We start from the raw sequence: 25526 nt of genomic DNA on the forward strand, positions 1-25526 counted from the left end.
AGGGGGAGTATTTTGGGCAGCCAGCGCTGGTTGAGGCGTCCCAGGCCCCACTGTCTTCCATGGATGGCCAGTTGATGGGCTCAAGTGCTGGGTTATCAGAAAAGGATTGCACAGGACCTCATATAAAATGCGAAGGGGTTGGAGATACTGCTGAGACAGTGAAAGGTTTTAAGCAGAAGAGTAACTTGTCACGTATACATCTTAAATCTCTCTGGTTGCTGTCTGGGAGATGGTTTAGACAAAGACAAGAGTGGAAGGAGAGAGTCCAATCGGGAGGCTACTGCAACGGTCCAAGCAAAAAATCATGGGGCCTAAACAGAGCCTGTAGCACTGAGGATGGCGTGGAGAAAGAGGTGGTTAATAAGACATCTCAGAGGCAGAATCAACTAGCCTCTGTCCTCATTTTGTGTGTGTGTGTGTGTGTGTGTGTGTGTGTGTGTAGGGGAATAGGACGAGGGAGGAGTCAAGGGTCACTGGCTAACAAGTGCAATGAGAGATGGTTCTCTGTAAGAGTCCCCTTTCTCCTCAAGGGGCGGCAGGAAGGGAGAAGAGGGGCTGGTCAGAGACAGCAGAGAGAAATCGAGAGGCCAGGTGGCAGTAAGGAAGCCCCGCCCCCGGATCCGGCCCCGCCTCCGACTCCACCTCTTCTCCCTCTTCCCACCCACCCTGCTACCGCAGCTCATCCTCCAGGGCGGAGAGAGGTGGCATTTGAGTCCTCCGGTATCCCAGCAGGCAGTGCAGCCTAGAGATGCTGACAAAGGACTGGAGGGAGCAGTCGCAGCTGCTTTCCGAGGAACCGGTGTTGCCGAGGTGAGAGTCCCCCACCGTCCCGTCACCCACTTCCTCCGACTTCGGGAAGACGTGGAAGTTACGTTGCCAAGAGACCCCGCGGAAAGAATGAGCTGTACCCAAACCCCGATCTTGGCTCTGTGACTGACAGCCGGGCTCCGTGGAGCCGGGACGCGGGTGGGAGGTGGGGGGAAGGCAGATGGAGTCCTTTCTGCCCCATCTCTGACTGTCAGTTGCCCCGCCGCCCGCGGATCTCCGCCCCCGGGTGGGGCTGGCTCGTGTGTTTCGCTTTTGCCCGGGCGGAGGCAGCTGGCTCTCGAACCTCCCGGTGCTTGCACGGCAGAGTTCGGTTGCCCTGGGGATGCGACTCCAGGGACAACTCTTTGGCGGATGTTTCGAGGAGGGCTGGGGGAGGGAGGTCGACTCCCTGTTCGGGATGACACCGTCCTCGTCTTTCCTCCAGTCCAGCCGGTCCCCGCGGCGAGCAATTGGAAGGAAATCGGCGGGGCTGGAGCGAGGCGTCCCGGGATGGCTGGAGGGCGATGAAAGCGGGGTGGAGAGGCTGGGAGTGAGAGCAAACGCCTTCTTGGAATGATTGGTGGGGGATGTAAGGGGTACGTGGCCTGTGTCTTCCCCCTTCCTGGACCTCCGCACGGATCCTGATGGTTGCACCAGCTGCTGGGTTGTAAACAGGCTCACATGACCGGTTTCACATGGAGCCGGCCGGTGTGGGGACGAGGGCTGGAAAGGCTGGGCCCCAGCCTGGTGGAGCTGAAGTCCTAGGATGGATCGTTTGATACTCCCTCCTCAGCCTTCCAGCACTTCGTCAGTGCTCTGTGTTGTCCCCTCTGGGTAAAGTAACTGACATCTGTCCTCTCCGGACTGAAGTAGCATTTCTGCCCCAGTAGAAGCGAAAAGACCTCACTTCGGGGAGCGAGAGGGAAAATGTTAAGTGAAAAAGGTGCCGGATTTTTTTTTTTTACCTTTGAGGGAACTAAGAGAAGGACGGAAACCTGAAAAATTGGGTCCTTTGGATCTTGCCTAAAAAGCAGTCCTGTACTTTCGGAATGCATTATGTTCTTAATGTGAATTCCAGACAAAAAGGGGAAAATCTACTTCTTCAGGCAGGGCGGGCGCACATGGGATTTAATATATTCTTGATGGTGAAAATCTTGTCCACTTGTTTCCTCTAAGTGTTGGGAAATCTCTGCCGAGAAAATATCATATACAGGATATTGAATAGGGAGTGTACACCAACTTTTGGATTACACGTAAATTTGGTTATAAAGCAGTGGGAAGTTTGGAAAACAGGAAACGGGGCCAAATGTGCCTTTCAAGTTGTTCACGTCTACATATCCAAACAGGATTCGAGATTAAACTAGATTCTGAAGCATTTCTAGAACTCTAAAAATAAGAGGTTTACTCAAATACCAGGCTATTTGAAAATTTGCAATTCCCTTTATTTGGATTCCCTTTATTTATAGAATATAATTAAATGTAATGGACAATATTCAGTACAGAGTTACCATGTTATAGGCAAAGATAGAAAATAGAACAAATAGCTTAAAGCATAATGCATGTTTTTCCCCTTAAATTGTTCATGCACATTTTCTTCCTAAATTTTTTATTTTCAATTTTTTTCTCATGGACCTTTTACATATAACTCCCAATTTCTGAAAAGCAGAAAACAAGAAACTGCAAGAAAAGCTTCCCATTCCTCTAATAGCCCAATGAAGTAATTTGTTATTCTTTTTCTGATTTTAAAAACTTTAAGATGGAAAATAATTTAAAATCTTCTCTGAAACTTAGATTATTAGTGTTCTGAATCTTGTTTTGTCACCTTGTAGCATCCTGGAGAATCTTGCCCTACAATAAATAGACTAAGTGATTTACTCTTTGAAGCCCTCCATTTCCTCATGTGTAATATGAAAGTTTTGTTTTAATCTCCAGAGCCCCTAATAGCTCTCAAATTCCATAAAACGGTGCAAGCTTTGATTGGGCACTATTCTCAGATAAAATAAGCTGGTCAAATAAGGCAAGATGTTGGTATCAACTAAAAGGAACATGCAGTAAATAACAAGAAGTACGCAGAATCCTAATAGAAATAGGAACTGCATTCTGCAAAATTCTTATTAGGTAAATTAACCATATAGGTTGACCTGTACCTGTCTCTCCTCCTCTCTATCAGGGAATTGAAGATTGCCTCCGCTAAACATTAGAAATAACAGTTCCATATGACTTTCTTGATCTTCAGGGCGTAGTACAAAGTCTGATTCTTTCACTCATTCCAGCTTCCTCCTGAATTAAGTGCTGTATGTGATCAGTGATGAAACTAGAATAAAAAGACAGCTCTAGCAGGGTCTCATCTTGGCAGTACCTTGATTAGATCACCAGAACCAGTATCTGGTTTTCAGCTTTTCAGGGTTCAAAATTACATTTTGCCAGCACATCTAGAAACTCTCAGTCAGTCTCAGGGATTGATCCATACTAACCAAACTCACAAGAGATTTCTATGTTAATATGAATACCAGTTTATTAATAAAGGGAGACGTAGAACTGCCAAGCAGACCAGAGATTCATGTACAAGCCAGGGCACCCTTTGGCCCTGACACTGTGGGAACACATAGAAATTGCTCTTGACCTCCCCTTTTTTCTAGGGTCTGTGTGGACCACTTCTTAAAACACTTAGTAGCTGATACAGTTGACGAAATTATAGCTTGCTTTTATATAAAAACCATTTTGGTTATACCTTTGTATGGATATACCCTAGTCACCTGATTGAACTTGAGCCACCAGAAAAACATCTCTGAAATCTGTTTCCTCTCCATTCGTCCTGCCTTAGCGTAGGCCCTCATCTCTCCATGCCACATTCATTCAATATTTATTTATTTTTTACTGTAACTACCTTGGAGTCAGGCCCTGTGCTTGACTGGTCAATGGCAACCCGTTTCCTACTTCAGATCATATCCAGTCAATTCCCTGCTTAAGATCCTTCCGAGGTTTCCCTTGGCCTGCAGCAGTGCTTCTCAAAGCATAGTGTGCATCAAAATCATTTGGAGGGCTTTATTAAAACACAGATGGCTGGGCCCCAACCCCAGAATTTGTGATTGGGGGGAACCCAAGAATCTGCATTTCTAGCAAGTTTCCAGGTGAAGCTGCTGCTCCTAGTCTGGTACGACATTTTCAGAAACACTGGCATCCAGAATCAAGTCTAAACCTCTCAAACTTGGCTTACAAGATTTTCACCATCTGCCTGCCTGCAGCTTACCTTTCCAGCCTTCTCTCTTGCCACCACCCCCCACGTGCTATTTTTTAACCATAAGCAATGCCAAAGCTCATTTTAAGAGTCCCTTTCGGGCTTCCCTGGTGGCGCAGTGGTTGAGAGTCCGCCTGCCGATGCAGGGGACGCGGGTTCGTGCCCCGGTCCGGGAGGATCCCACGTGCCGCGGAGCGGCTGGGCCCGTGAGCCACGGCCGCTGAGCCTGCGCGTCCGGAGCCTGTGCTCCGCAACGGGAGAGGCCACAGCTGTGAGAGGCCCGCGTACCGCAAAAAAAAAAAAAAAAAAAAAAAAGAGTCCCTTCTCCACACATACTCTTCCTTGGAATTCACCCCCCTTTGTCCTACTGCAAACCCCTATTTAAGGCAGACTGTCACTTTCTTTATGCTCCCAGAGCATTTTGTATCTATCAGCATTTTAACACTTGTCACATCTTATCCTAATTACCATGTATGTCCGTTTTTGCTGCTAGACTCATTTTGGAGGGCTGAGACCATGATTTCATCTTTTCTCCATGTTCTCTAGCACAGTGCCTGGTATATAATAAGTGCTCAGTAAATGTTTGTTGAAATAATTTGTGATTCTATAACTTCTGAGAGTGCTCTATGTAGCAACATATGTATTTCATATAATGAATTAATATAGATTTTGAGAATTGCACATACATCATGAAATAACTGAAGACATTGGGATAGTGTAAAACAAGGGTTGGAAAGAACTAGTTTGAAAGAAATGTTTTTAAAAAAGACATTATTGGAGGGCATCCTTATTTCTTTTATTTATTTATTTATTTATTTATTTATTTATTTATTTGTCACACTGCATGGCATGCGGGAATCTTAGTTCCCCAACCAGGGATTAAACCCATGTCCCCTGCCGTAGAAGCTCGGAGTCCTAACCATTGGACAGGGAATTCCCCATCCTTATTTCTTTTACACCTTAAAAGGTACGCTACTTAAGTTTTACATCTTAAATATGTAATAGCCTAGCACTACATATCATTTATAGCAGTCAATCTCATTAGTAAGATATCAAATTATACACAAAACCCTCGAAATTGTATAAAAACAAAATTGCCTAATACTGAGCAGTGAACCATTTAAAAATATAGCGTGAACATTAGAACATCGCTTGTGAAAGAGCCGATTTTAGGAACAGACCAGCCATTAAAATGCCTAATAGACGATACTGGAAACTCAGAGATGAGGAGAGCTGACTTTATGAAATGGGAAGGAAAGAGAGGTTTTAATACCAGTGAGAGTAAAGCAAAAGAACATATTGCTCTTCACTATTTACTATTCAGTTGGCCATTGGCAAGGACTGCACCAAGTGTGGAGGAAAGAGATAGCCCCTGTGCCCAGATAAAAGGGAGCTGGGCCTGAAGGTGGAGCTGGGAACCCTAATCAGTAAACACAAGAGCCAGGCACAGGTAGTAAGTAGCTGGTGCGCTGTAGCTGGTGCGCTGTAGCCAAGCAGATGGGTCACTAGTTTCTGGGAGAGGCTGTACTTCAAATCATCCTTAACTGTTTCAAACTTTGAACCGCTTCGGTACAAGAATCCCCAAGGATCACTTACTTCATTTTTCTTGCAGGCTCCTCTCCCCCGGATAAGGGCGGGGCGGGGGTGGAAGGCAAATGACTATATGGTTTGCAAGGGGTTTCGATGCTCTTTTAAGTCTCCAGGTTTTGAATCTTTGGGGATAAAAGATCTCAAAACTTCCCTGATTATCTCAGAGCCTTATCTTTCCCTTCCTCTGGTCCATCCAAAGTGAGGAAGACAGAGAAAATGATCACACTTGGGGTATCGGTCTCTCTGGACTGATGGTGGAAAGCGTGGGTGAGGATTTCAGTGTGTTGAGGTGGTTTTTGTTTGTTTGTTTTTTCTTTTTGGTGGGAGAGTAGTTTGCAGACTGGTCACAAGGTGGTGTGCACACATAAGGTTTTCGCTCAAATTTCATTCGTGTTTGCATTTCTGTGCTTTGGGATCAGAGGAAAAGGATGAGGTGGCCTCCTGTACCAGCAGCTCGCAGGGGTTCTGTCTCCCTGTAAAGTCAGGGGTATGTCAGAGCCTCAGATTTCTAAACCCTGCTGGCCCAGTTGAGCACGAGGAGGCAGGGAAGATAAGGAGAGGGAAGTGGGTGGGAGGAAGGGAGGGGAGAGGCAGCTGGGAGTGTCGATGCTCTCCGTTCTCCTCTTACTGAAGCCCATGGCAAGCAGCCACCATAGAGTTACTGTTCCTCTAATTGGGATCGGTTGCCTGTCTTTTGTGGATGAAGGGTGTTCAGCTATGGGGAAGGGGAATGTTCCCTGATGGAGGAGACAGTTATTAGTGGATACCTGTAGGTTAACTGCTAAGTTCAGTATCTTCTAAGTGCCTAACGCTGAGCTTGAGTCTTTGGATGCAAAAAACAAAACAAACAAAAACCCCACCGAATAACAATACGGCATTATGACTGAAATCTGGGGAGTTACAATTAGTCCACACAAAACAAATGTCAAAGTATTCACTCTCTCCCGTAAGTACATTAAAAAATAATGTCATAAAATTAGTGAGATGCTTGTGGTTCAGAGTAGTGGCAGAAGGCCGTAAAGAGGGGCCGTTTGTACCAGGCTTTGAAGAAGGTGTCCGGAGAGGAAGCGTAAAATAAACCTTGCTTATTATCGCCCTAATGAACACTTACTGACAGCCATAGCTCTGCTTTCACAATCAGGAAAGGAAAGTGTGCGCAACTTAGTAAGTGAAATTGTCTCTCAATTTTTTTTCTTGATAAAACTGAAAAGGGAACACATGCATCAAGACTTGAATTTGGGACCATCCTTTGAGAACTCTTCTCTTCTGGAAAAGCGGGGGACTTTCCTAGAGATGAGGGCATGTGTTGCCATCAGCATCAGGGAAGCAGGGTTTTGGAACTGAGACACAGAGGAGATGATTACTGTATAGGGAAGTGCGAGTCTGGAGACCAGACTTCTGCCACCAATATCCTGTGCAACCTTGGGTAAGACCCTTAACCATCCTGGGCCTGTTTGTTTTCCTTGTTGGTAAAATAAGAAGGGTTAGGAGCTGACATCCTTTGACTCTGTGTGTGCTTGACTTTTGGAAAGCAACCTTATTAACTGATTCACAGTGTTACCGGCTTAGTGTATAATCTCTCCCCAGAATTTTTGCACTCTGTCATTTTGCAATATTGACTAGAGCAAAGAGAAAGTGTTCGTCTCTGGAAAACCGTCAATTAAAGGCAGGTAGCATGCTCCATCATGTTTGTTGGCAGAGTCTGTAATATTGCACTGGTGACCTGGTGCTAATTTCTCCCTAATCTCCTCTGGTTGGAGTTTAGGAGGCAATTTATATCTTAGCCAAGATAAGTGAGAAATGGGAACACAAATTCGAAAAGAGATAGTAAACTGCTCAAAACTGATTCAACACTTTTAAGGTGGTGACTAGGGGACAGACAGCCTATTCATAATTCATGGGAAAATATTCAACTCATAAAGAGAAAGCTGCAAAATTCAAAACTAAGAATTTCTACTAAGCCATCATTTAAAGCTAGTTAAATTTCTCCTCTGACCTATGCCAACTAACTTCCTGAGGTTAGAAGCAAGAGTTTAGCACTTGTTCTGTGTGTTTGATTTTGACTCCCCAGCCAGATTTATAAACCATCTCCTTTGTAAGAAAGTGTTACATTCTCCTAAGTTTTCAAGTCATCTTAAATAGATCTTGGTTCTTCCCATTGTAATGAGTTTCTGTTGCATATAAAATTATTTTAAATAATTAAAAAATAATTCTGTTGAACATATAGGTTAAGGTTTTCAATGTTATTAAAAGGTCATAAATGGAAAATGCAATCAACAGATTTTTCACACATTGTTTCTAAATCCCTTCCTATGTTTCAAAACTGGCACCTTTTTGGGAATTCCCTGGCGGTCCAGTGATTAACACTCTGTGCTTCCGCTGCACGGGGCGTGGGTTTGACCGCTGGTCCGGGAACTAGGATCCTGCATTCCATGTGGCACAGCCAAAAAAATAAAATAAAAATAAAAGTTAAAAAAAAACCTGGGACCCTTTTTATTAGCCTCTAGTAGAGTTGTTGTTTGAGTCAACTTTTGTTTTTTTGAATTAGGTCTTCATGGGGTTCAGAACTCAAAAGATTTAAAAGCGTATCCAGAGAAAACCCCCCTCTCAACCCTGCCCCCAGCCATTCAGTTTGTCTTAACAGGGCAGCCCTGGCTGTCCTTCCAAAGATATTTTACCCATACCCAAGAAAATAGGTTTACATAGTCTTTTATCTTTCCTTTTCTACACAAATGGTAGCATACCCTACTCTCTGCATTGCACCTTGCTTTTCTCACTTAATACTGCATTTGAAGATCAGTCCATACCCACACCACACAAAGAGCTCCCTCTTTTTTCTTGACAGATAGCTGGTATCCCAACGAATGGCTATATCATACTTTACTTAGTGAATTCCCTATTAATGGCCAGTTGGGCCGTTTTCAGTCTTTTGCTATTGACAAGAACAACTAGCTCTTACTGCGTGCCATGCTTCATTCTATGTGCCTCACATAAATTATTTTATTAATCCTCAGTGCTGCAGAAAAAAAAAAAAAGCCCTGTCACATATATGATTTCACACAAGGGGAATATTTATGCCTGAGGAATTCCTAGAAGTAGAATGTCTAGATCTGAGGGTTAGGTGTATTCAATTTTGGCAGGTATAGTGGTTGTACGAACTTACATTTGTATCCCCGCCAGCAAGTAAGAACATGCCTGATTACTCCCACCATGTACTATCAAACTTTTTGATTTTTGCCAATCTGACAGGTAAAAACATGTATTTCAAGTATAGCTTTAGTTTGTATTTCTCTTGTGAGTGAGCTTACACATCCTTTTGTAAGTTTAAAAACAATTTGTATGTCCTTTTCTATAAAATATTATAGTGTTTGCTCAGTTTCATATTGAATTGTCTTTTTTAATGATTTGGAGGTCCTTTATATATAGTAGGGCAATTAGATATTGCCTATGATATGAATTGAAAATGTTTTTTTTGGCTTTACTTATAAATTTTTTTGCCATTCAGAACTTTAAAAGTTTTTATATAGTTGAATTTATTAATAGTTTTTGGTTCCTGGTTGTTAGAAAGCCTAAGATTATTAAAAAGATTTTCCATGGTTTCTAGTGCTTTTATGCTTCTGTATTTTTTATACATTTAAAGCTTTGATCCATTTGGAATTTACCATAATAAAATTCTGGAATTTTATAAGGAGTGAGGGATAAACTCAGTTGTGTTTCTAGATGGATACCTGGTTTTATCAACATTCAGTCAATGACTGAACTATCTTCCATGAATTAGAGATGGCACCTTTTTAAAAAAACTTTTTTAAAATTTATTTTTGGCTGCGTTGGGTCTTCGTTGCTGCACGCGGGCTTTCTCTAGTTGTGGCGAGCGGGGGCTACTCGTTGGTGCAGTGCGTGGGCTTCTCATTGCGGTGGCTTCTCTCATTGCAGAGCATGGGCTCTAGGCGCGCGGGCTTCAGTAGTTGCAGCACGCGGGCTCAGTAGTTGTGGCTCGCGGGCTCTAGAGCGCAGGCTCAGTAGTTGTGGTGCACGGGCTTAGCTGCTCCACGGCATGTGGGGTCTTCCCGGACCAGGACTTGAACCCGTGTCCCCTGTATTGGCAGGAGGATTTTTAACCACTGCACCACCAGGGAAGCCTGAGATGTCACCTTTTATCATAAGCTAAATTCTCACTCTAACTGAGTTTTAGAATAAGATGTTGAATATTATTTAGTGATGCCAAATTTGGATGTTCTATTCCTGGTAGCCAAGCTTACTAAGAAAGTAATTGTAGAGCTTATCATTTTCTATTGCAAAAAATAACATGCCAAACTTCTGAGAGGACATTATCCAAATAGAAATATGTATGGCTCTTAGGAAAGAAAAGAAATTCATGGCAAATAAATACTCAGAATTAAAATGATTTAATCAGATGCTTTTCAAAATAACCTTAGTTTTATTTTATTGAAATGGCCAGTTAGTTTGGTATAGTGGAAAGAATACTAGACTAGGAGAGGCCTGCTGGCATTTTTTAATCTACCTTGGTCTCTTCCTAATTTAGTAATAACAACAAATACTTAGAACAGCGCCTTGCCTATAACAGATGCTAGAGGCTTTACATAGATCAGTTCATTCAGTATATGTAATTAATAACGAATTGGTAATCTGTTGTGAATTAAACAAATGTAAAATATTATTACTAATAAATATGTCTATAGGCGCTTTCAACTTAGTCAAAAAAGCCCAAAAAACAAAAAACAACCTAACACTGTCTTGGGCTACGTGCATGCTATAAAGTATACAGATAGAAAGTGGAACCTGGGGCCGCCTGTGGATGATGACCTTACCAAGGTCCTCCCTTAGCTTCACATTCCTGTGTCTTCACTTACGCTGATCCCCGGGTCTCAATGCCCTCCCTACCTACTTCCCCCAACACAGAAGCTCATATCCTTCTTTTCTTTAAGGGCCACCCCAAATGTTGTCTCCTGGCCTCTCTTCCAGGTAGAATTATTCATGCAGTCTTCTGATTCCCTAGCGCTTTATATACAACGGTATGCATTATAATAAAGGTAGCTTAAATATTTATTTTGTCTCCTCAATTATACTTGAGTTTCTGGAGGGCAAGGCCTGTGCATTATTCATTTTTGTATCTCTGTGCAGCTCTTGACATAGTTCCTGGCCTATAATGTTCAGCTGAGAGAAAAGAATAAAAATTGCATACATGTGGGCAATCAGAATCTGAGCCCCGATAGCTGGTAAAAACCAAACAATGGTACAGCAGAAACTAACACAACATTGCAAAGCAGTCATACCACAATAATAATAATAATAAAACAACCAAACAATGTAATCATTTGTTATATTTCTCTCTGAGTGTATGAGAACCTGAGTGCAAAGTATTAAATGGGTTTTTGGCCTACTGTATTTTATAGCTGTGATCTACAGAGTGAAAATCAGACATTTTCTGTGACTGTATGTTTTTAGCTTTCTCATTTTATTTTAAAAAGCCACACTTAGGGTGCTAGCTAAATAAGAATGTTGTTGATCAAAATTAGATTAGGAGATAAATACAGAAACATTACTTATCAGACAGGCTACAACTCTCTGGAACGTATTCAACAACCCCAGAAGGAATCCAAAAAGGTCTCTGAAGTTGGAAGAAAATAGCTCTCATGAAGTCTGTGTACTTGATGTAGGAGGGGAGGCACGGGGCCACTTGCATGCCAAGGCCTGCTTACTGACTTTGAATTTTCATGGAAAACTCCAAGGACTGCTTAGCAAGTTTGGATATGCATCTTCTTTTCAAGACATTTCCCCTTGTCTTGGGTTTTGGTAGAAAAAACGATTAAGAGAACTCTTCCACCCGTGCTGCCAGAAGGCACTAACTAAAGCATTGTTGAAATGAGTGTTAAAAAAGTGAGGCTCGTGTTTTTCCTTTGTAAATCATGGAAGCTGACTTTGTTTTATATATATTTTTTCATCTTTAAGAATTCTGATTGGCTCACATAAAATCAGTTGTGACAAAACTGTTTTTTTTTAATCTGAGGTTTTAAATGAGTGACATCCTTTTGATCTCACCTTTTTGAAGGTGATTAATTTTAAGTAGGAAGCCTTCTTTATCATAGGTTGATATCCTGAATGTGAAAGGAGCAAGTGTAAGTTTCTCTGCATAGGTTGGTAGAAGCTGTATAAGTAAGCCAAGCGGAAAAATCAAAAGGCATGTTTAAATGATTTGGGGACTGTTACAATGCATGCTAACCATGCTAATCATAGCTAGCTCATGATAACAGGTATCACCCAGCTTGCTTTTTCTCTTCTCTTTCCAGATTGCCAAAATGCTTTGGAGTTTTTAACTGATTTTAAGAAAAGCCCAAAATAGATTTGAGACTGTAAAAACTGAAGCTGCAGCAAGGGGGATTCAGTGCCAATGCATCAACAAAAAAGACAGCCAGAGTTAGTGGAAGGAAATCTTCCTGTCTTTGTGTTTCCCACAGAGCTGATATTTTACGCAGATGACCAGTCAACGCATAAGCAAGTGTTGACGCTGTATAATCCCTATGAGTTTGCCTTAAAGTTCAAAGGTGAGTGTCCTAGGTGTATTTTCTGGATTTTAACTACTGCCTACTAATTTTTGACTTGTGGAAACCAATTTTTTAAAAAACACTAATGGCCATTGTGACTTTTTCTTTCAGTTTTGTGTACGACTCCAAATAAGTATGTTGTCGCTGACGCTGCAGGTGCAGTAAAGCCTCAGTGTTGTGTGGATATGTAAGTCACAGCCACTTCCTGGTACCATGTTTTCAGTGTGTTAATATTTATGTGTTTAACTTGAAAATGATCTTTTCTTGAAGCTGCTCCCGCATAGGCCTTCATTATATTTTGAATTTTTGCTGAGAGTTTGTCTCGCAACATACTTTTTAAGAAGTTTCTAAGAAATTCTAAACAGGTTGGCCAAATAATAATTCATTATGTTGGAGCTGATGTGTGTGTTAATATTTCCACGAACACTTCCTCATTGTTGTGCTTTTATTCATAGCAGGGAGATTTATGGAGGCCAAGTTCTAACTTACTCCTTTAAATTTCTCTAGCTATAAGAGGGAATTTAGCCCTCTTTGGAACATCTTGCTGTTATAGTGTCATTTGCGGAACTAATAATACTATGCTCTCAGAACAGTGGTCATATAAATTCATCTGAAATGATTCAGCTAATAAAACTGAAAGTTAGGGCTTCCCTGGTGGCACAGTGGTTGGGAGTCCGCCTGCCGATGCAGGGGACGCGGGTTCGTGTCCCGGTCCGGGAGGATCCCACGTGCCGCGGAGCGGCTGGGCCCGTGAGCCACGGCCGCTGAGCCTGCGCGTCCGGAGCCTGTGCTCCGCAACGGGAGAGGCCACAACAGTGAGAAGCCCGCGTACCGGAAAAAAAAAAAAAAAAAAAACAGAGAGTTAGTCTATACAAACAAGAAGCAACTACTCATCTGTAAAAGGTTATCTGAGCTCTTCCAGATAACTTCGTCTTAGAGTGTCAGATAAATGATTGTTTGTTCAAGCTGTTCATATTTAATTTTCACTTTAGAACTAGTGGTTACCAGATGGATCCAATGACCAGCCCTTAATTTAAGCTACCAAGTAAACTGTGTTTGTTTAAATCTTCCGTTGAAAATGAGAAGCAGAAGTCTTTTCTCTTGCATACATTTTCATCATCTCAGAGCCATAAAATGATGTCTCTTTGAGGACGTGTTTTTGCACATTTCTTTTGATTTTCGTTCAGTACGTAATAAGCACGGACTATTGCAAAGAAATATAGTCTCTTGCCTAATCAATGTGTTACCTTTGACCCAGTTGTTCTGTGTTCTCTATTAAGAACGCGGTAAAATAAATGGCACTGCAGATAACTTGCATACAATTTATAGTACTTTATATACTCTTTTCAGAGAAATATAGAAGTGCATTGTAAGCCTTCTGTTGCGTTGGTCTTACTGTGTTACCTACTTATTCAGTTGCTTATTTTTGCCTTTGTGCATGGACTTCAATTTTAAGTGTAGGGTGAGGTTTGTTATTTTGTTACTTGAACAATAAATAAGTGGCAATAGGAATTTATGAGACTTTTGTGGGGAAGAAACAATTTCACATATCCTGTTTAGTGAATATTGCTGTACACAGATAGCCAGGAAAAAATGTCATTGCTAAAAGGAATTTTCTTTACCTATCATTCTTTTCTTTACCTATCATTCTTTTACTTTTCTTTACTTATCATTCTTAAGATGACTCTTATTCATCAAATATTTCAGAATTACCCATTTCTTTTTGGGTTATACTGTGATTTTTTTTTAAAAGTATCACTAGCAAATTTCTGTATTTGAGTATTTGGTTATAGTCAGTTAATATGTATGAAATCTCTTGCTGAATTCTGCTCGACAGGTCCCCAGAAACCTAAACAGCATTTGTTCTTTTTTAATGTTTCCAGTGTGATTCGTCATAGAGATGTTCGATCCTGTCACTATGGTGTAATAGACAAATTCCGTCTCCAAGTTTCCGAGCAAAGCCAGAGGAAGGCTTTAGGAAGGAAAGAGGTCGTGGCTACTCTTCTCCCGTCGGCAAAAGAACAACAAAAGGAAGAAGAGGAAAAAAGAATAAAGGAACATTTAACTGAAAGTTTATTTTTTGAGCAGTCGTTTCAACCAGGTAGTCTGGATTGTTTTTAAAGCCCTTTTGAGGTCTTACACATTTCTTACTTTAAGAGAATCAGGGAGCAAAGACTAATTACTAGAACAATAACCTGCCGCTCTAAACCTAGTCGACTGCTTCAAAAGTGAACGTAGAGATCAGGTACCTAGAATCGAACAAGAGGCCTAGAGCTGGCCTTTCAGCGGAGAGAAGAGCTCCCACTAGATGAGGCTCTAAGGAGAGGGCAGTCGTTGCCAGAGCCTTTTCAATCTATAAAACCTGAGACTGCAGGCACTGTACTTTATAATGCTAGCACAATTTGGCAATTCTATACTTTTGTTTCTGTGACTTTCCTATATCCTTTCTCATTTAATTAATTCGAAGAAGGAGGCAGATTGTGTTTGGCAATAGGCCAACCTTGGTGCGCTGTTCATATTATTTTGAAAAAAAAAATCTCATTAAAGTTGAAGTTAATTAAACTAAGTAGATTATAATATCCCCTGTGGGCTATTAATTGAATCCCTCTCCCTTCCTCATTTCCTTCCAGCTTAGATATTCAGGAGTGTTATGATATATTCTTTCAACATCGACACTATCCTCATATTCAACTCTCGGACGTCATCCCGCCTCCCTCTGAACTTCTCATTATCTCCCTCCAACCCTATTATAAGGGGAGGAAGATAAAATTTTCCATAGAAAAGCATGGAAACTTTTTTGACCGTGATATATGAATGTGATAGCAGCTGTCCTTGAAACTGCAACATTATATATGAGGGATTGAAAAGCATCTACTTGTCGTTACATTAATTCATAGATACCTATCAGTTTGTTCATCTTAGAATGTTTATCTCGACAAGACAGGGAGTAATGCCTCTTTGATTTACTGGAGCCAAGTGTCTTCTCATTCCGTGCAAGGAGTGCCCAGATTTTCTGGTGATACCAAAACTAGGAACTAGGTAGTAACTAGTAGCTTGTTTTCTTCTCAGCAACTATTATTAACCGACAGGACCAGTTTTTCATGTTTCGAAGCTGAAAGAGAATCTCTGTCAAATGTCATTTCGATGTCCAATCAATACTGTGAAGTTGACTTATAAATAGATATGAAATGCAAGATTCCTCTTTTAAAATGCCTCCTGTAGAACAAGAAAGGCCATTTGGGTGTTAATTCTATAATTTAAAGTAAAGTGGTCGTTGCAGATCATTTTGGTATTTAACAGACTGGTTTAATGCCGAAGAGTAATAAGGGTTAAAAGTTTACTCTTTTATATATATATATTTTTTTTTCTTTTCTTTTTAAATCGTTAGAATTCAAGCGAAAATCATCCTAAAATACAAATGTGTATTAATTGAGCATTTTATTCTTATTTTATTTTTTATAATGAACCTTTGTAGCTGAAGTACATTAGAGAATTCTTCTAATTGTAAAATTGGAGTAGGTAGATGAATAGAATAGGTGATATTGGCATAGCACACGGTGGTCTCTGTTTTGGGGGAAAAAAACCCCCACGCACCTCTCTAAGCCATCCTGGTCAGGAAGCTCAAGGAAAGCAGACACCTCATTTGTCTTGTTCATCAAGTTCATCACTTGTTCAGTACAGTGCCTGGCATACGGTAGTTTCACAGGAAGTATGTGCGTGGGCCTCACTAGGAAGGCTGGACTTCTCAGCTTGTAGGGTCCGCTGGACTGGTTTTCTTGGTCTTACAAGGTTTCCACGGCTCCTGCCGGTCTCTAGAGCAAGGGCGGCAGCTCACAGCAGAGCTCCCCGCTCCCCGCAGGTACCGCAATGTTTTGAGGGTCTCTCTGTGAGTTTAGCTGGAAAAATCGTTGGAGGCTGTATCGTGAAAGATTGGGATTTTAAAATGTGGTGAAAGGCAGTACAAATGAGAAATTTCTTCTCGAGTTATGTATTATATTAAAAGACATATAGTAGGAGCAAATTTTAAAAAGTAACCAGCACCTATAATCCCACACACTTAACAGATCTGCTTACATGTGTTCCATGTTACTTTCTAGATCTCGTCTACGTGCATAAATACAATTTTATATATATATATATATATATATATATATATATTCTTTTTTTCAACAGAAAAAAAAGAATATATATATATATATTCTTTTTTTTTTTCATTTAACAGAAATTGAAGAGAAACCCACAAAGCATACTTTCACAAAATACCAAAGCTCAGGTCATTAAAAAGTTATTTTAAAAAGATTCAGCTGAATCTTAGAGGGTTTGTCTTAATTACATTATTAATGAACTGCTATGTCTATGCCAGGTTTGAGCCAGTGTTCTCTGGCTTAAGAAAACTACGTTCTTTATTATGGTTTATAATAATAAAGAATTGAAAATGACCTAAAAGTCATTTAAGGGATTGATTAAATTACGAATATTCATAAGATGGAATGCCAGGCAGACATTTACAAGGATTTGATAGAATGGTAGATAGTTACATATGGACGTAGAAAGAGGTTCGAATATATTTCCAAGTGAGAGAAAAAAAGTTACAAAACAGTATGTATAATATGGTCTCATTTAAGTAAAAAAATCATTTTACGTGTTTATATGGGCATTTATAAAATCTGAAAGGATCTCTACCAAGCTGTTAACAGTGTTACTAGGAGGATGGGATTACAGAGGAACCTTTATGTTTTCTAGATCTCTAAAATTTTTACAACCCTGTAGTATCAGCAAAACTTTCCACTTTGAAAAATGTCAAGCATTTATGTGAATGTTTTTGGAATTTCTTTAAATAGTAAAAATTCCTTGAAATAATCTTTACTGTGGGTTTGCACTGAACAGTGTAGTTGTCATAAATATTTTCCTTGAAAACTTACCTTTGCAACAAATAGAAATACAAAAGTACTACGTTCATTAGCAAAAGACAGACTTGTTTTTAGGCATTTATGCTATTGTTTCATCTCAAGCAATAATCACTATAAAATTTGAATTTGTTTTCACCTGTCTGTATTTGGTGAGGCTCAATTAAACTTCACACAACAACTACGGTATCAATAATTTAGAAAAGCTGCATCTAATAATAAAATGAACAGCATTATTTCATTAATAAAACACAAAGATTGTGTTGCTGTTGGCTATTCCTTTTAATGAAAGGAAAGGGAGTGGGAAAAGCCATATGACAGAAAATGCTGGTGGGTTTCTTAAAAATATGGGTATGAATATTGTACACATACAACCGGAACTGGAGACTAGCAGGCCAAGAATAAATATTTTAAAATTTTATTTTATTGTGGTAAGAATTCAACATGACATCTACTCTTCTAACAAATGTTCGTGTACAATATAGTATCGGTAACTATAGGGACAATTCTGGACAGCTGTTCTCTAGAACTTCTTCATCTTGTATAATTGAGATTTTTTATGCCCATTGATTAGCAACCCAGCCCCTGGCAACCACTATTCTGCTCTCTGATTCTATGACTTTGACTATTTTAGATTCCTCATAAAAACGGAATCATGCAGTATTTGTCCTTCTGTGACGGATTTATTTCATTTAGCATAATATTTGCCTGACATTGTTTCTGCTGCTTTCTTACTTCTATGCTATAAATGGGGGTAGAGTGGAGGGCAAGAATTTTCGTAGGCAGCTTTAGTGACATTAAAGTAGAACCTTTTTGCCGCCTTAACGCTTTCAAAAATGATAGCAGGATGCTGCAGGTATTAGGACCAAACCTGTCTCGAGACCTACCAAAGATACTCCCAGAAGGTAGTGGAGCTCTACCGCAGTGGGCTCCAAAATGGAGTACACACAAGCAGTGCACTGGGGGTACGGGAAGAAAATGTCAGAACTTCAGTTTCTATCTATTTTTAGCCCATTCTCTGCACAGATAATACAGGCTTGAACACTTTCTACGAATTCCGGTGCGGCAGTGGGGAAAGGGTGATGGCCACTGTTCTCTTCAGTAGGAACTCACTACCTCACATTCCATCCTGTAATGGGCTTCCAGATAAGTTCAACAGATAAGGCCCCGTGAAATGGGAATGATGGGGAAAGGATCAGAGAAGTTAGACAAAACCAGAATCCTGGTGAGTGGTGGCCCGTCTGTGTGAATGAACTTTTGTCTTAAGTGGTTTTTAGAAGCAAGCTCAGGGATTTTAATCTTTTTACAGAAAACAGAACTGTCTCCTCAGGACCTAGTTTACTAACTGTCTTCCTGGGAGTGGTGTGTATTGCAGCTCTGATGCTTCCCACGCTGGGGGATGTGGAATCGCTGGTGCCTCTCTACCTCCACTTAAGTGTCAATCAAAAATTAGTGGCTGCTTATATCTTAGGTAAGTGTTTTAAAGGTGCATTGGGGCATATGTGTAGGCAGTTTGTTTTCTTGAAAAGAATAATACATTGTTCTTTTATTTATTCCATTCTTTCTTCAAAAAATCTCTTCTGGACTAAATTGTGTCCTAAATACTTGCAAAATACATTTGTAAAAACATGAGAATTATGGAAACACTCACATTAAACTTCAGTAAGCCAAGGATTTCTAACCTGAATCAAGGCCCAGAATCTTTAAATGGCTTGCCTGAGGTCTATTGATTACAGTTGATTCTCTTTTTTAAAAAGTTATTTAAAAACTTAATACAGTTTTTAAAGGTTACTTTCCATTTACAGTTATTACTGTAAATAATAAAAATATTGGCTCTATTCCCTGTGTTGTACAATATATCCTGGAGCCTATCTTACAGCCAGTAGTCTGTCCCTCCCTGTGTAGGCAGTTTTTATGGCCTGGAGGTGGTAGTGGCGGTCTTTATGTGTGTGGGGGGTGATGGTGGTGGCTCGATTTTTTTTTTTTAAAGAAAAACAGATTGCTTCAAAAGCACGTTGAGGTAAAGTGCATTTTAAGATTTAATTGTTGGCTCACATTTAGTTCTTTTCAGCTTGTTTATCTAGTACCTAATACTGTATTTTTCAGTGATTTTCCTTTTGCTGATTTACAATGGTATAAAACATGTATAAAATGTAAAATGCATACATTCCATGATACAGCATTTTTTCTTCTAGGAATTGACCCTAGGGAAACATACAAAGCGCATACAGTGATAAAGATGAACAGGGAAGCCTTGTTTAATGTTGTGACCCTTTCTCTTTAAACCAGTTCCCTTGTTTCCTATTGAATCATTCTTTCAGTCATCCTGGCTTGAAACCTTATAGTTAATTAGTTCAAATGAACAAACATTCATTCAGTACCTACCATGTGTCAAGGATTAGGATTCTGGTGATGAATGAGTCTCCTCATCGTCTCCTCTCACCTCTTTTGAGGTGCCAACTCTTTTCAGTATTCTCTCTCAGAATTCCTTGGTGTGCTCCCTTTTATAAAATTTCCAAATTGTCTTCTAAGTTGTCTCCGACTTCTGTCTGTGTCCCTCCTATTCCTATTCCTCCCCTTTATCCCCATTATCTCCCCCCCGCAAATCATCCATCACATTACTGTCAGGTTGATTTCCATCCTGTGTTGATTTCACCACCACCACTCCCTACTCAACAACTTTCAGTGATTCCCCATAATCCATAGAATGAAGTATAACTCCATAGTTTGCCATTCAAGACTCTCCACACTCTGAGTCCTCTCTGAGTTACTCTTGTCTAGCTGCTTCCCTATGTAAATTCTTTTTTTTTTCCCACCCCCTTGTACGCGGGCCTCTCACTGCTGTGGCCTCTGCCTTTGCGGAGCACAGGCTCCGGACGCGCAGGCGCAGCGGCCACGGCTCACGGGCCCAGCCGCTCTGCGGCACGTGGGATCTTCCCGGACCAGGGCACGAACCCGCGTCCCCTGCATCGGCAGGCGGACTCTCAACCACTGCGCCACCAGGGAAGCCCTTAGCCCCAGCCTCTTTTTTTTTCTGTTATAATGTCAAATGATTGACAGATTTTATTCCAGCTCCCCCCCCCTTTTTTTTTTTGCGGTACGCGGGCCCCTCACCGTTGTGGCCTCTCCCACTGCGGAGCACAGGCTCCGGACGCGCAGGCTCAGCGGCCACGGCTCACGGGCCCAGCCGCTCCGCGGCACGTGGGATCTTCCCGGACCGAGGCACGAACCCGCGGCCCCCGCATCGGCAGGCGGACTCTCAACCACTGCGCCACCAGGGAAGCCCCCTATGTAAATTCTTGATTAGAGGGCATTCGATTATTCATTGATCCCCAGAAAGCTCATCTGGAGCCCCGGTCCTACCTCCATGCCCTTGTTCTTGACATTCGCTCACCTGAAATGCCTGCCCATCATACTGTTTTATATCTTTCCTGTCCATCTTTTAGGCTTACTTCAGCTTGACCTTTTGGGGCATCTTCTCAGACTGCTCCAGTCCTATGTGATTGTGTTCCTTCTCTGTACTTTATCACTTTTTTAAAACCACTCATTTAGGACTGAGGATATTCTGATATTAAATGTTGATGGTTTTAGGTATGGAGTCTTTTCAAAAGAAACAAGCTAAGCAGAAATACTATGCTTCTGTCTCTTTGTGGCCCTAGGGCCCTGGGATCCAAACAGGCTTGCATTGTTTGTGTTGATGAAATTAGCAGGCTTTACTGACACTTTAAAATGCCATGTCTGCTATTATTATAGTTGACGTGACTGGATAAAGCAAGATATATATTTGATGGTTAAAAAATTAGCTACGGCCAGACATTAGTGATTGCATTAAATCTATCCAATGACTGCCTATTGCTGTAAATTGGATTTCTTCTGTATAGTATCAGCTAAATTCAAGTTGATTTTGAGTTCTTGGTAGAGTGCCTGCCTATGTACTGTGTTTTATTTGCTCACTGAGGTGTAAACAATTATTTATTGAATGGAAGATTTTGTAAAATGCATGTCCTTAACTGTTCTCCGACTTTTTCTTTTAGGTCTTATCACAATGGCTATACTTAGAACATGAATGAGCAAGGAATTCACTTGACTTCTGAAGTAAATTTATCTTGAAAATATGAATGTGGACTGCCTTTTATCTCTATTTCACCCTATTAACATGCTACAAACTATTGATTGATTTGCAATCATTGCAAATGTATAATATATATTTTAAATTACTCTATAATTTTATTCCAAGGACTCCAGCACATTATGTTACAGACAGCAAGGAAGCTTTCTGAGTGACACTTAGGAAATTTTTTGAAGAAATTCTTTTTATATCTAAGCCGACCGTGCAAAAGACTTTAATTAAGACATTTGTTATTTTCTCACCTTTTTTCTAATTCACTTTGATGGTTGAGATCATGTATCCTTCAAAGTTAAAGGCCTAAAAGAGCAAACTGACCAGCCTGAAAATGAAATTACATTTATTTCCTAGCTACGAACATCAATGTTACTATATAAATTATGCCTTGTCTCCTCTATCATTATATACAGTCACCATGGTGTTTCTAAAATAAGAGTTTTACAGTTAATGTGTAGAAGGTAAAAAAAAATGAAAAAGCATAAAGTACTGAGGGAATCACGTTTATCTTAGGGTCTCACAGAAGAGAGGACATATTTAATTCATCTGGTGAACTACAGGATAGGTTGTGGTCCAGCCACCAAGAAGTAGGGTGACGATTCTGTTTGGTCTAAGAATTCTGAAGGAAGGTAGGCATTTGTTTAGTTAGCTGGTACACCTGGCTTTACCTCTGGATAATGCTTTATGGTAATAGGAGGAAAAATCACTTTTATCTTTTCTCCCCAGCCCTTTGCCTGACTGTAAGCTACTGGCCCAGATTGGGACTACCTATGCCAGGTGGTTTATGTGGAGATGATTTTTCACCTTTAAACTCTAAGCCAAGTATAAAAAAATCCTTAATATCTGTGTCTATTTTGTATCAGTCACTGAGACATTTTTTAAGTTTGTATTTATTATTAAAACAACTTTACCAAAAAAGTCCCCAAAGCACAACTATGTACATTTCTTTATAGCCTCTTCTGATCTCTAACATATATATGCAGTTTTAACTGTTACTGTTACAGTATCTGATCTTCTGACTTAGGATTTTTATCTGAGAGCACAATGTATTGATGAGTCTCTTGAAAATCATCTTCCAGATCTTTTTACAGAATGAACTTATGCACTGCTACTGTAGTATTCTCAAGGAATATATGTAAACACGAGATGTATGCCTGAGGTTGGGTTTTGCAGGAAACAGTCCTTTGCTTCTAAAGTAAAAGATTTTACATATACTCTTTCATAGAAAATCCTCATTGTTTAACCATTTGGGGAGCGTAAATCATTAAATGGATCATGTCTGTACGTTGTGTAATGACTAAAAAGCACATAAATGTAATCTATTTTGAACTTTGTAAAAAACAAAGCAAAACCCTTGTGTTTGAAGGTTATCCTTCTTTCTCTGTCCATCTCAAGTCGCGTGTGTGCGCGCGCGTGGGTGTGTGTGCGTGTGCAGGTGCACACGTGTGTGTGTGCATGGGATAACACATTGTAAAGAACAGAAATTACTTTAAAGAAATAAAAGAAAATGGAGACCTAAGTTTCACAACGATTGACACATTTCGTTTCGGTATATCTCTGAGGAACTCAGTCTCCTGTTTCCTAAAGCTGTCTCCTATTCCTGTGAGTTAAATAAGCAAAAATAAGAAGTGAAATATCTGAGCTAAAATGTCTTAAGTTTTTTAATTTACCAAAGGAGTTAATTTGTTTTTCCAGTTTTGGAATAGGTAACAGTTACGTGCTTCAAAAACCAAAAACTGTAAAAAGGTATACGGTGAAAAATCTCTCCTTACCATCCCTGTCCACCCCATTCCCTGTCCACACAGCTCCTTACAAGTGACCACTTTTATGAGTTTATATATACTTTGCTTCTCCAAATATATATTCTTATTTTAATGCTTTTATATATAAATGGTAACATGTTCTACATACTGTACTGCACCTAGCTTTTTTCTACTTAACGCTATATCCAGGAAGAACTTTCTATATCAGTAGTTGAAGAGTATCCTCCTTCTTCTTATTACAGCTGCATAATATTTTGCATGGCTTATAGCATAATTCATTTTACCAGTTCCCGACTAGTTCTACCAGTAATGCATGAGAGTGCATTCCACAGTCTCATTAGCTATGTGTTTTGCCTATCTGATAGCTGAGAAATGGTATATCCGTGTCGTTTTAATGTTTATTAACTTAAAAGTGAGGTTGACCATCTTTTCATAGAGCTTATTCGCATCTTTGGTCCCCCACCCCCTGCTTTCTGGTGGGTGGGTGGTTTTTTTCCTTGTTGGCTTGTAGGAGCTCTTTGTGATATGAGTTGCAAATATTTCCTTTCAGTTTATCATTTTTCTTTGACTTTGCTTATGGTGTCTTTACCATGCAAAACTTATTCTGGGAGTCGTTGAATTTATGAATCTTTTATGACTTCTGCATTTTGAATCATAGTTAGAAAATCCCACTCCAAGGTAACAAATCATAGATACGCACATGCATACAAACACCAGTTCGAAGATATAATGTAGAGAATAGTCCATTTACAATAGCAAAAAAAATAAAAATAAATTTAAAAAAACTAGGTTTAAACTTAAAGTCCCAAAACTTTTATAAGGGAAACTAAAACAGTCCTGGGAAACACAAAACTAGACCTGAACAAATGGAAAGACATCTGGAATGTTCTTGGATGTGTAGTCTTAACATCATAAAGATTTCCTATCTTTCTAAGTTATGTAAATTTAACATGATCCCAAAAAGAATACCACAAAGTTTTGGTATTTTTATTTTCACCTAGACAGGTTGACTCTAGAGTTCATACGAAGAAATAGCATAGCTAGGAAAACTTGAAGAGTAAAGGGAGAAATTTTTCCAGAAATTAAAACTTTATGTAACTCCAATAATTCCAATAATGTGCCATTGGCCTATGAACAAACCAACGGGAAAGAATGGGAGTACAGAAATAGACCCAAATATATCCAGGAATTTAGATAAAGGTGTCATCTGCAAACAGTGGAGAAAAAAATATAGTGGTCAACGAATGGCATGAAAACTGGATAGCCATTTAGAAAACGAAAATGAAGTTGGACTGATGCATTCCACAGGGATAAACTCCAAATGGATCAAAAATTTACATGTAAAAAGATGAAACCATCAAGGTGCTAGACAACAGAATGGGAGAATTAATTCCTTTATACTCTTGGAAGGGGTTAATTCTTGATGACTCAGTAACAGTATTTCATGTGAAAGACTAAATTCATAACCAATGTCTCCCCTGGGCAGTAGTTACTCCCCTCCTCAGTGTGTAACTTCCCAGTTTTGTAAAAGGACCGCCCCCAAATGGGTTTTCAAAGTAGATCTCCAGAATCATAAAACGGTTGGATTTTTCCCTTTTAGAGATCGATTCAACTCACGTTAAGTTCTCCGCTTTAATTCAAACCTGCCGCATTTTGACACGATATAATCAACAAGAACTGGGTGACCGGCAAGTGATCATACACTGTGTGTCCGCATTTGAGCGTGTGGTGGCACCTCAAATAGCCTTTGATCCAATTCAGTGCTGAAGTGCCTGGAACACCCCACAGATGCTGTAGGAGCTGGAGAGGCCTGAACCGGCCTTGGACGGTGGGCTGCTTCTTACACAAAGAGTAGCGGGGCTCACAAGAAAAGGCAAGGATAAATGTGCCACGAGGGGGCTTCCCTGGTGGCGCAGTGGTTGAGAGTCCGCCTGCCGATGCAGGGGACACGGGTTCGTGCCCTGGTCCGGGAAGATCCCACATGCCGCGGAGCGGCTGGGCCCGTGAGCCATGGCCGCGGAGCCTGTGCGTCCGGAGCCTGTGCTCCGCAACGGGAGAGGCCACAACAGTGAGAGGCCCGCATACCGCAAAAAAAAAAAAAAAAAAAAAAAAAAAAATGTGCCACGAGGTGAGGTGGGTTGTTCTGAAACGATTTCCAGGGAGATGTTTGAGACTGTGATCGTGTGTGCCATTATCTCCTGTCGACCATGAAGAAAACTCTTTTTCTGCCATGATTAAAGGGGCTGAACACAGGCTAGTGAGGAAAGAACCAAGCTTGCCAAGGGGCCACCGGCATCACAGAATTTAATCCGGGACAGGGTAAAGAAGTTGTCATCGTGAAAATGAACATGATTCATCTTGAAGGCAGCTAGCAGACAGGAAATGCACAGCAAGTGGCATGGCAATAGTTGTAATTATCTGTCGCTGTAGGTGTTTCCGCCGCCTCGAAATCGTTAGACCTGCGCCATTTTGCCACCCGAACTCACTTCAGAGGAGTTATACAAAGTCCGCGTGTAAAGCTTCAGGTTTCTAGTA

At 40.5% G+C, this 25526-nt stretch overlaps 1 protein-coding gene across 1 annotated transcript; it reads left to right on the forward strand.

Moving 5' to 3' along the window:
- Positions 1–670: 670 nt before the first annotated feature.
- On the forward strand, positions 671–22579 carry MOSPD1 (motile sperm domain containing 1). The gene is made up of 6 exons (XM_059050248.2): positions 671–810; positions 11944–12198; positions 12310–12385; positions 14082–14299; positions 18415–18576; positions 21140–22579. The coding sequence occupies exons 2-6, from the start codon at positions 12045–12047 to the stop codon at positions 21169–21171; spliced, it is 642 nt and encodes a 213-aa protein (XP_058906231.1). The 5' UTR covers positions 671–810; positions 11944–12044; the 3' UTR covers positions 21172–22579.
- The last annotated feature ends 2947 nt before the right edge of the window (positions 22580–25526 follow it).

This window comes from Kogia breviceps, chromosome X, assembly GCF_026419965.1.
Source record: "Kogia breviceps isolate mKogBre1 chromosome X, mKogBre1 haplotype 1, whole genome shotgun sequence".
NCBI classification, from domain to species: domain Eukaryota; kingdom Metazoa; phylum Chordata; class Mammalia; order Artiodactyla; family Physeteridae; genus Kogia; species Kogia breviceps.

Excerpts from the sequence above, each read along its gene's own strand:
- MOSPD1 (XM_059050248.2), top strand. The coding sequence starts at position 12,045 with ATGCATCAACAAAAAAGACAGCCAGAGTTAGTGGAAGGAAATCTTCCT. Across the intron at positions 12,386-14,081 it reads CCTCAGTGTTGTGTGGATAT|TGTGATTCGTCATAGAGATG; the intron begins GTAAGTCACAGC and ends TAATGTTTCCAG. Across the intron at positions 14,300-18,414 it reads TGAGCAGTCGTTTCAACCAG|AAAACAGAACTGTCTCCTCA; the intron begins GTAGTCTGGATT and ends ATCTTTTTACAG.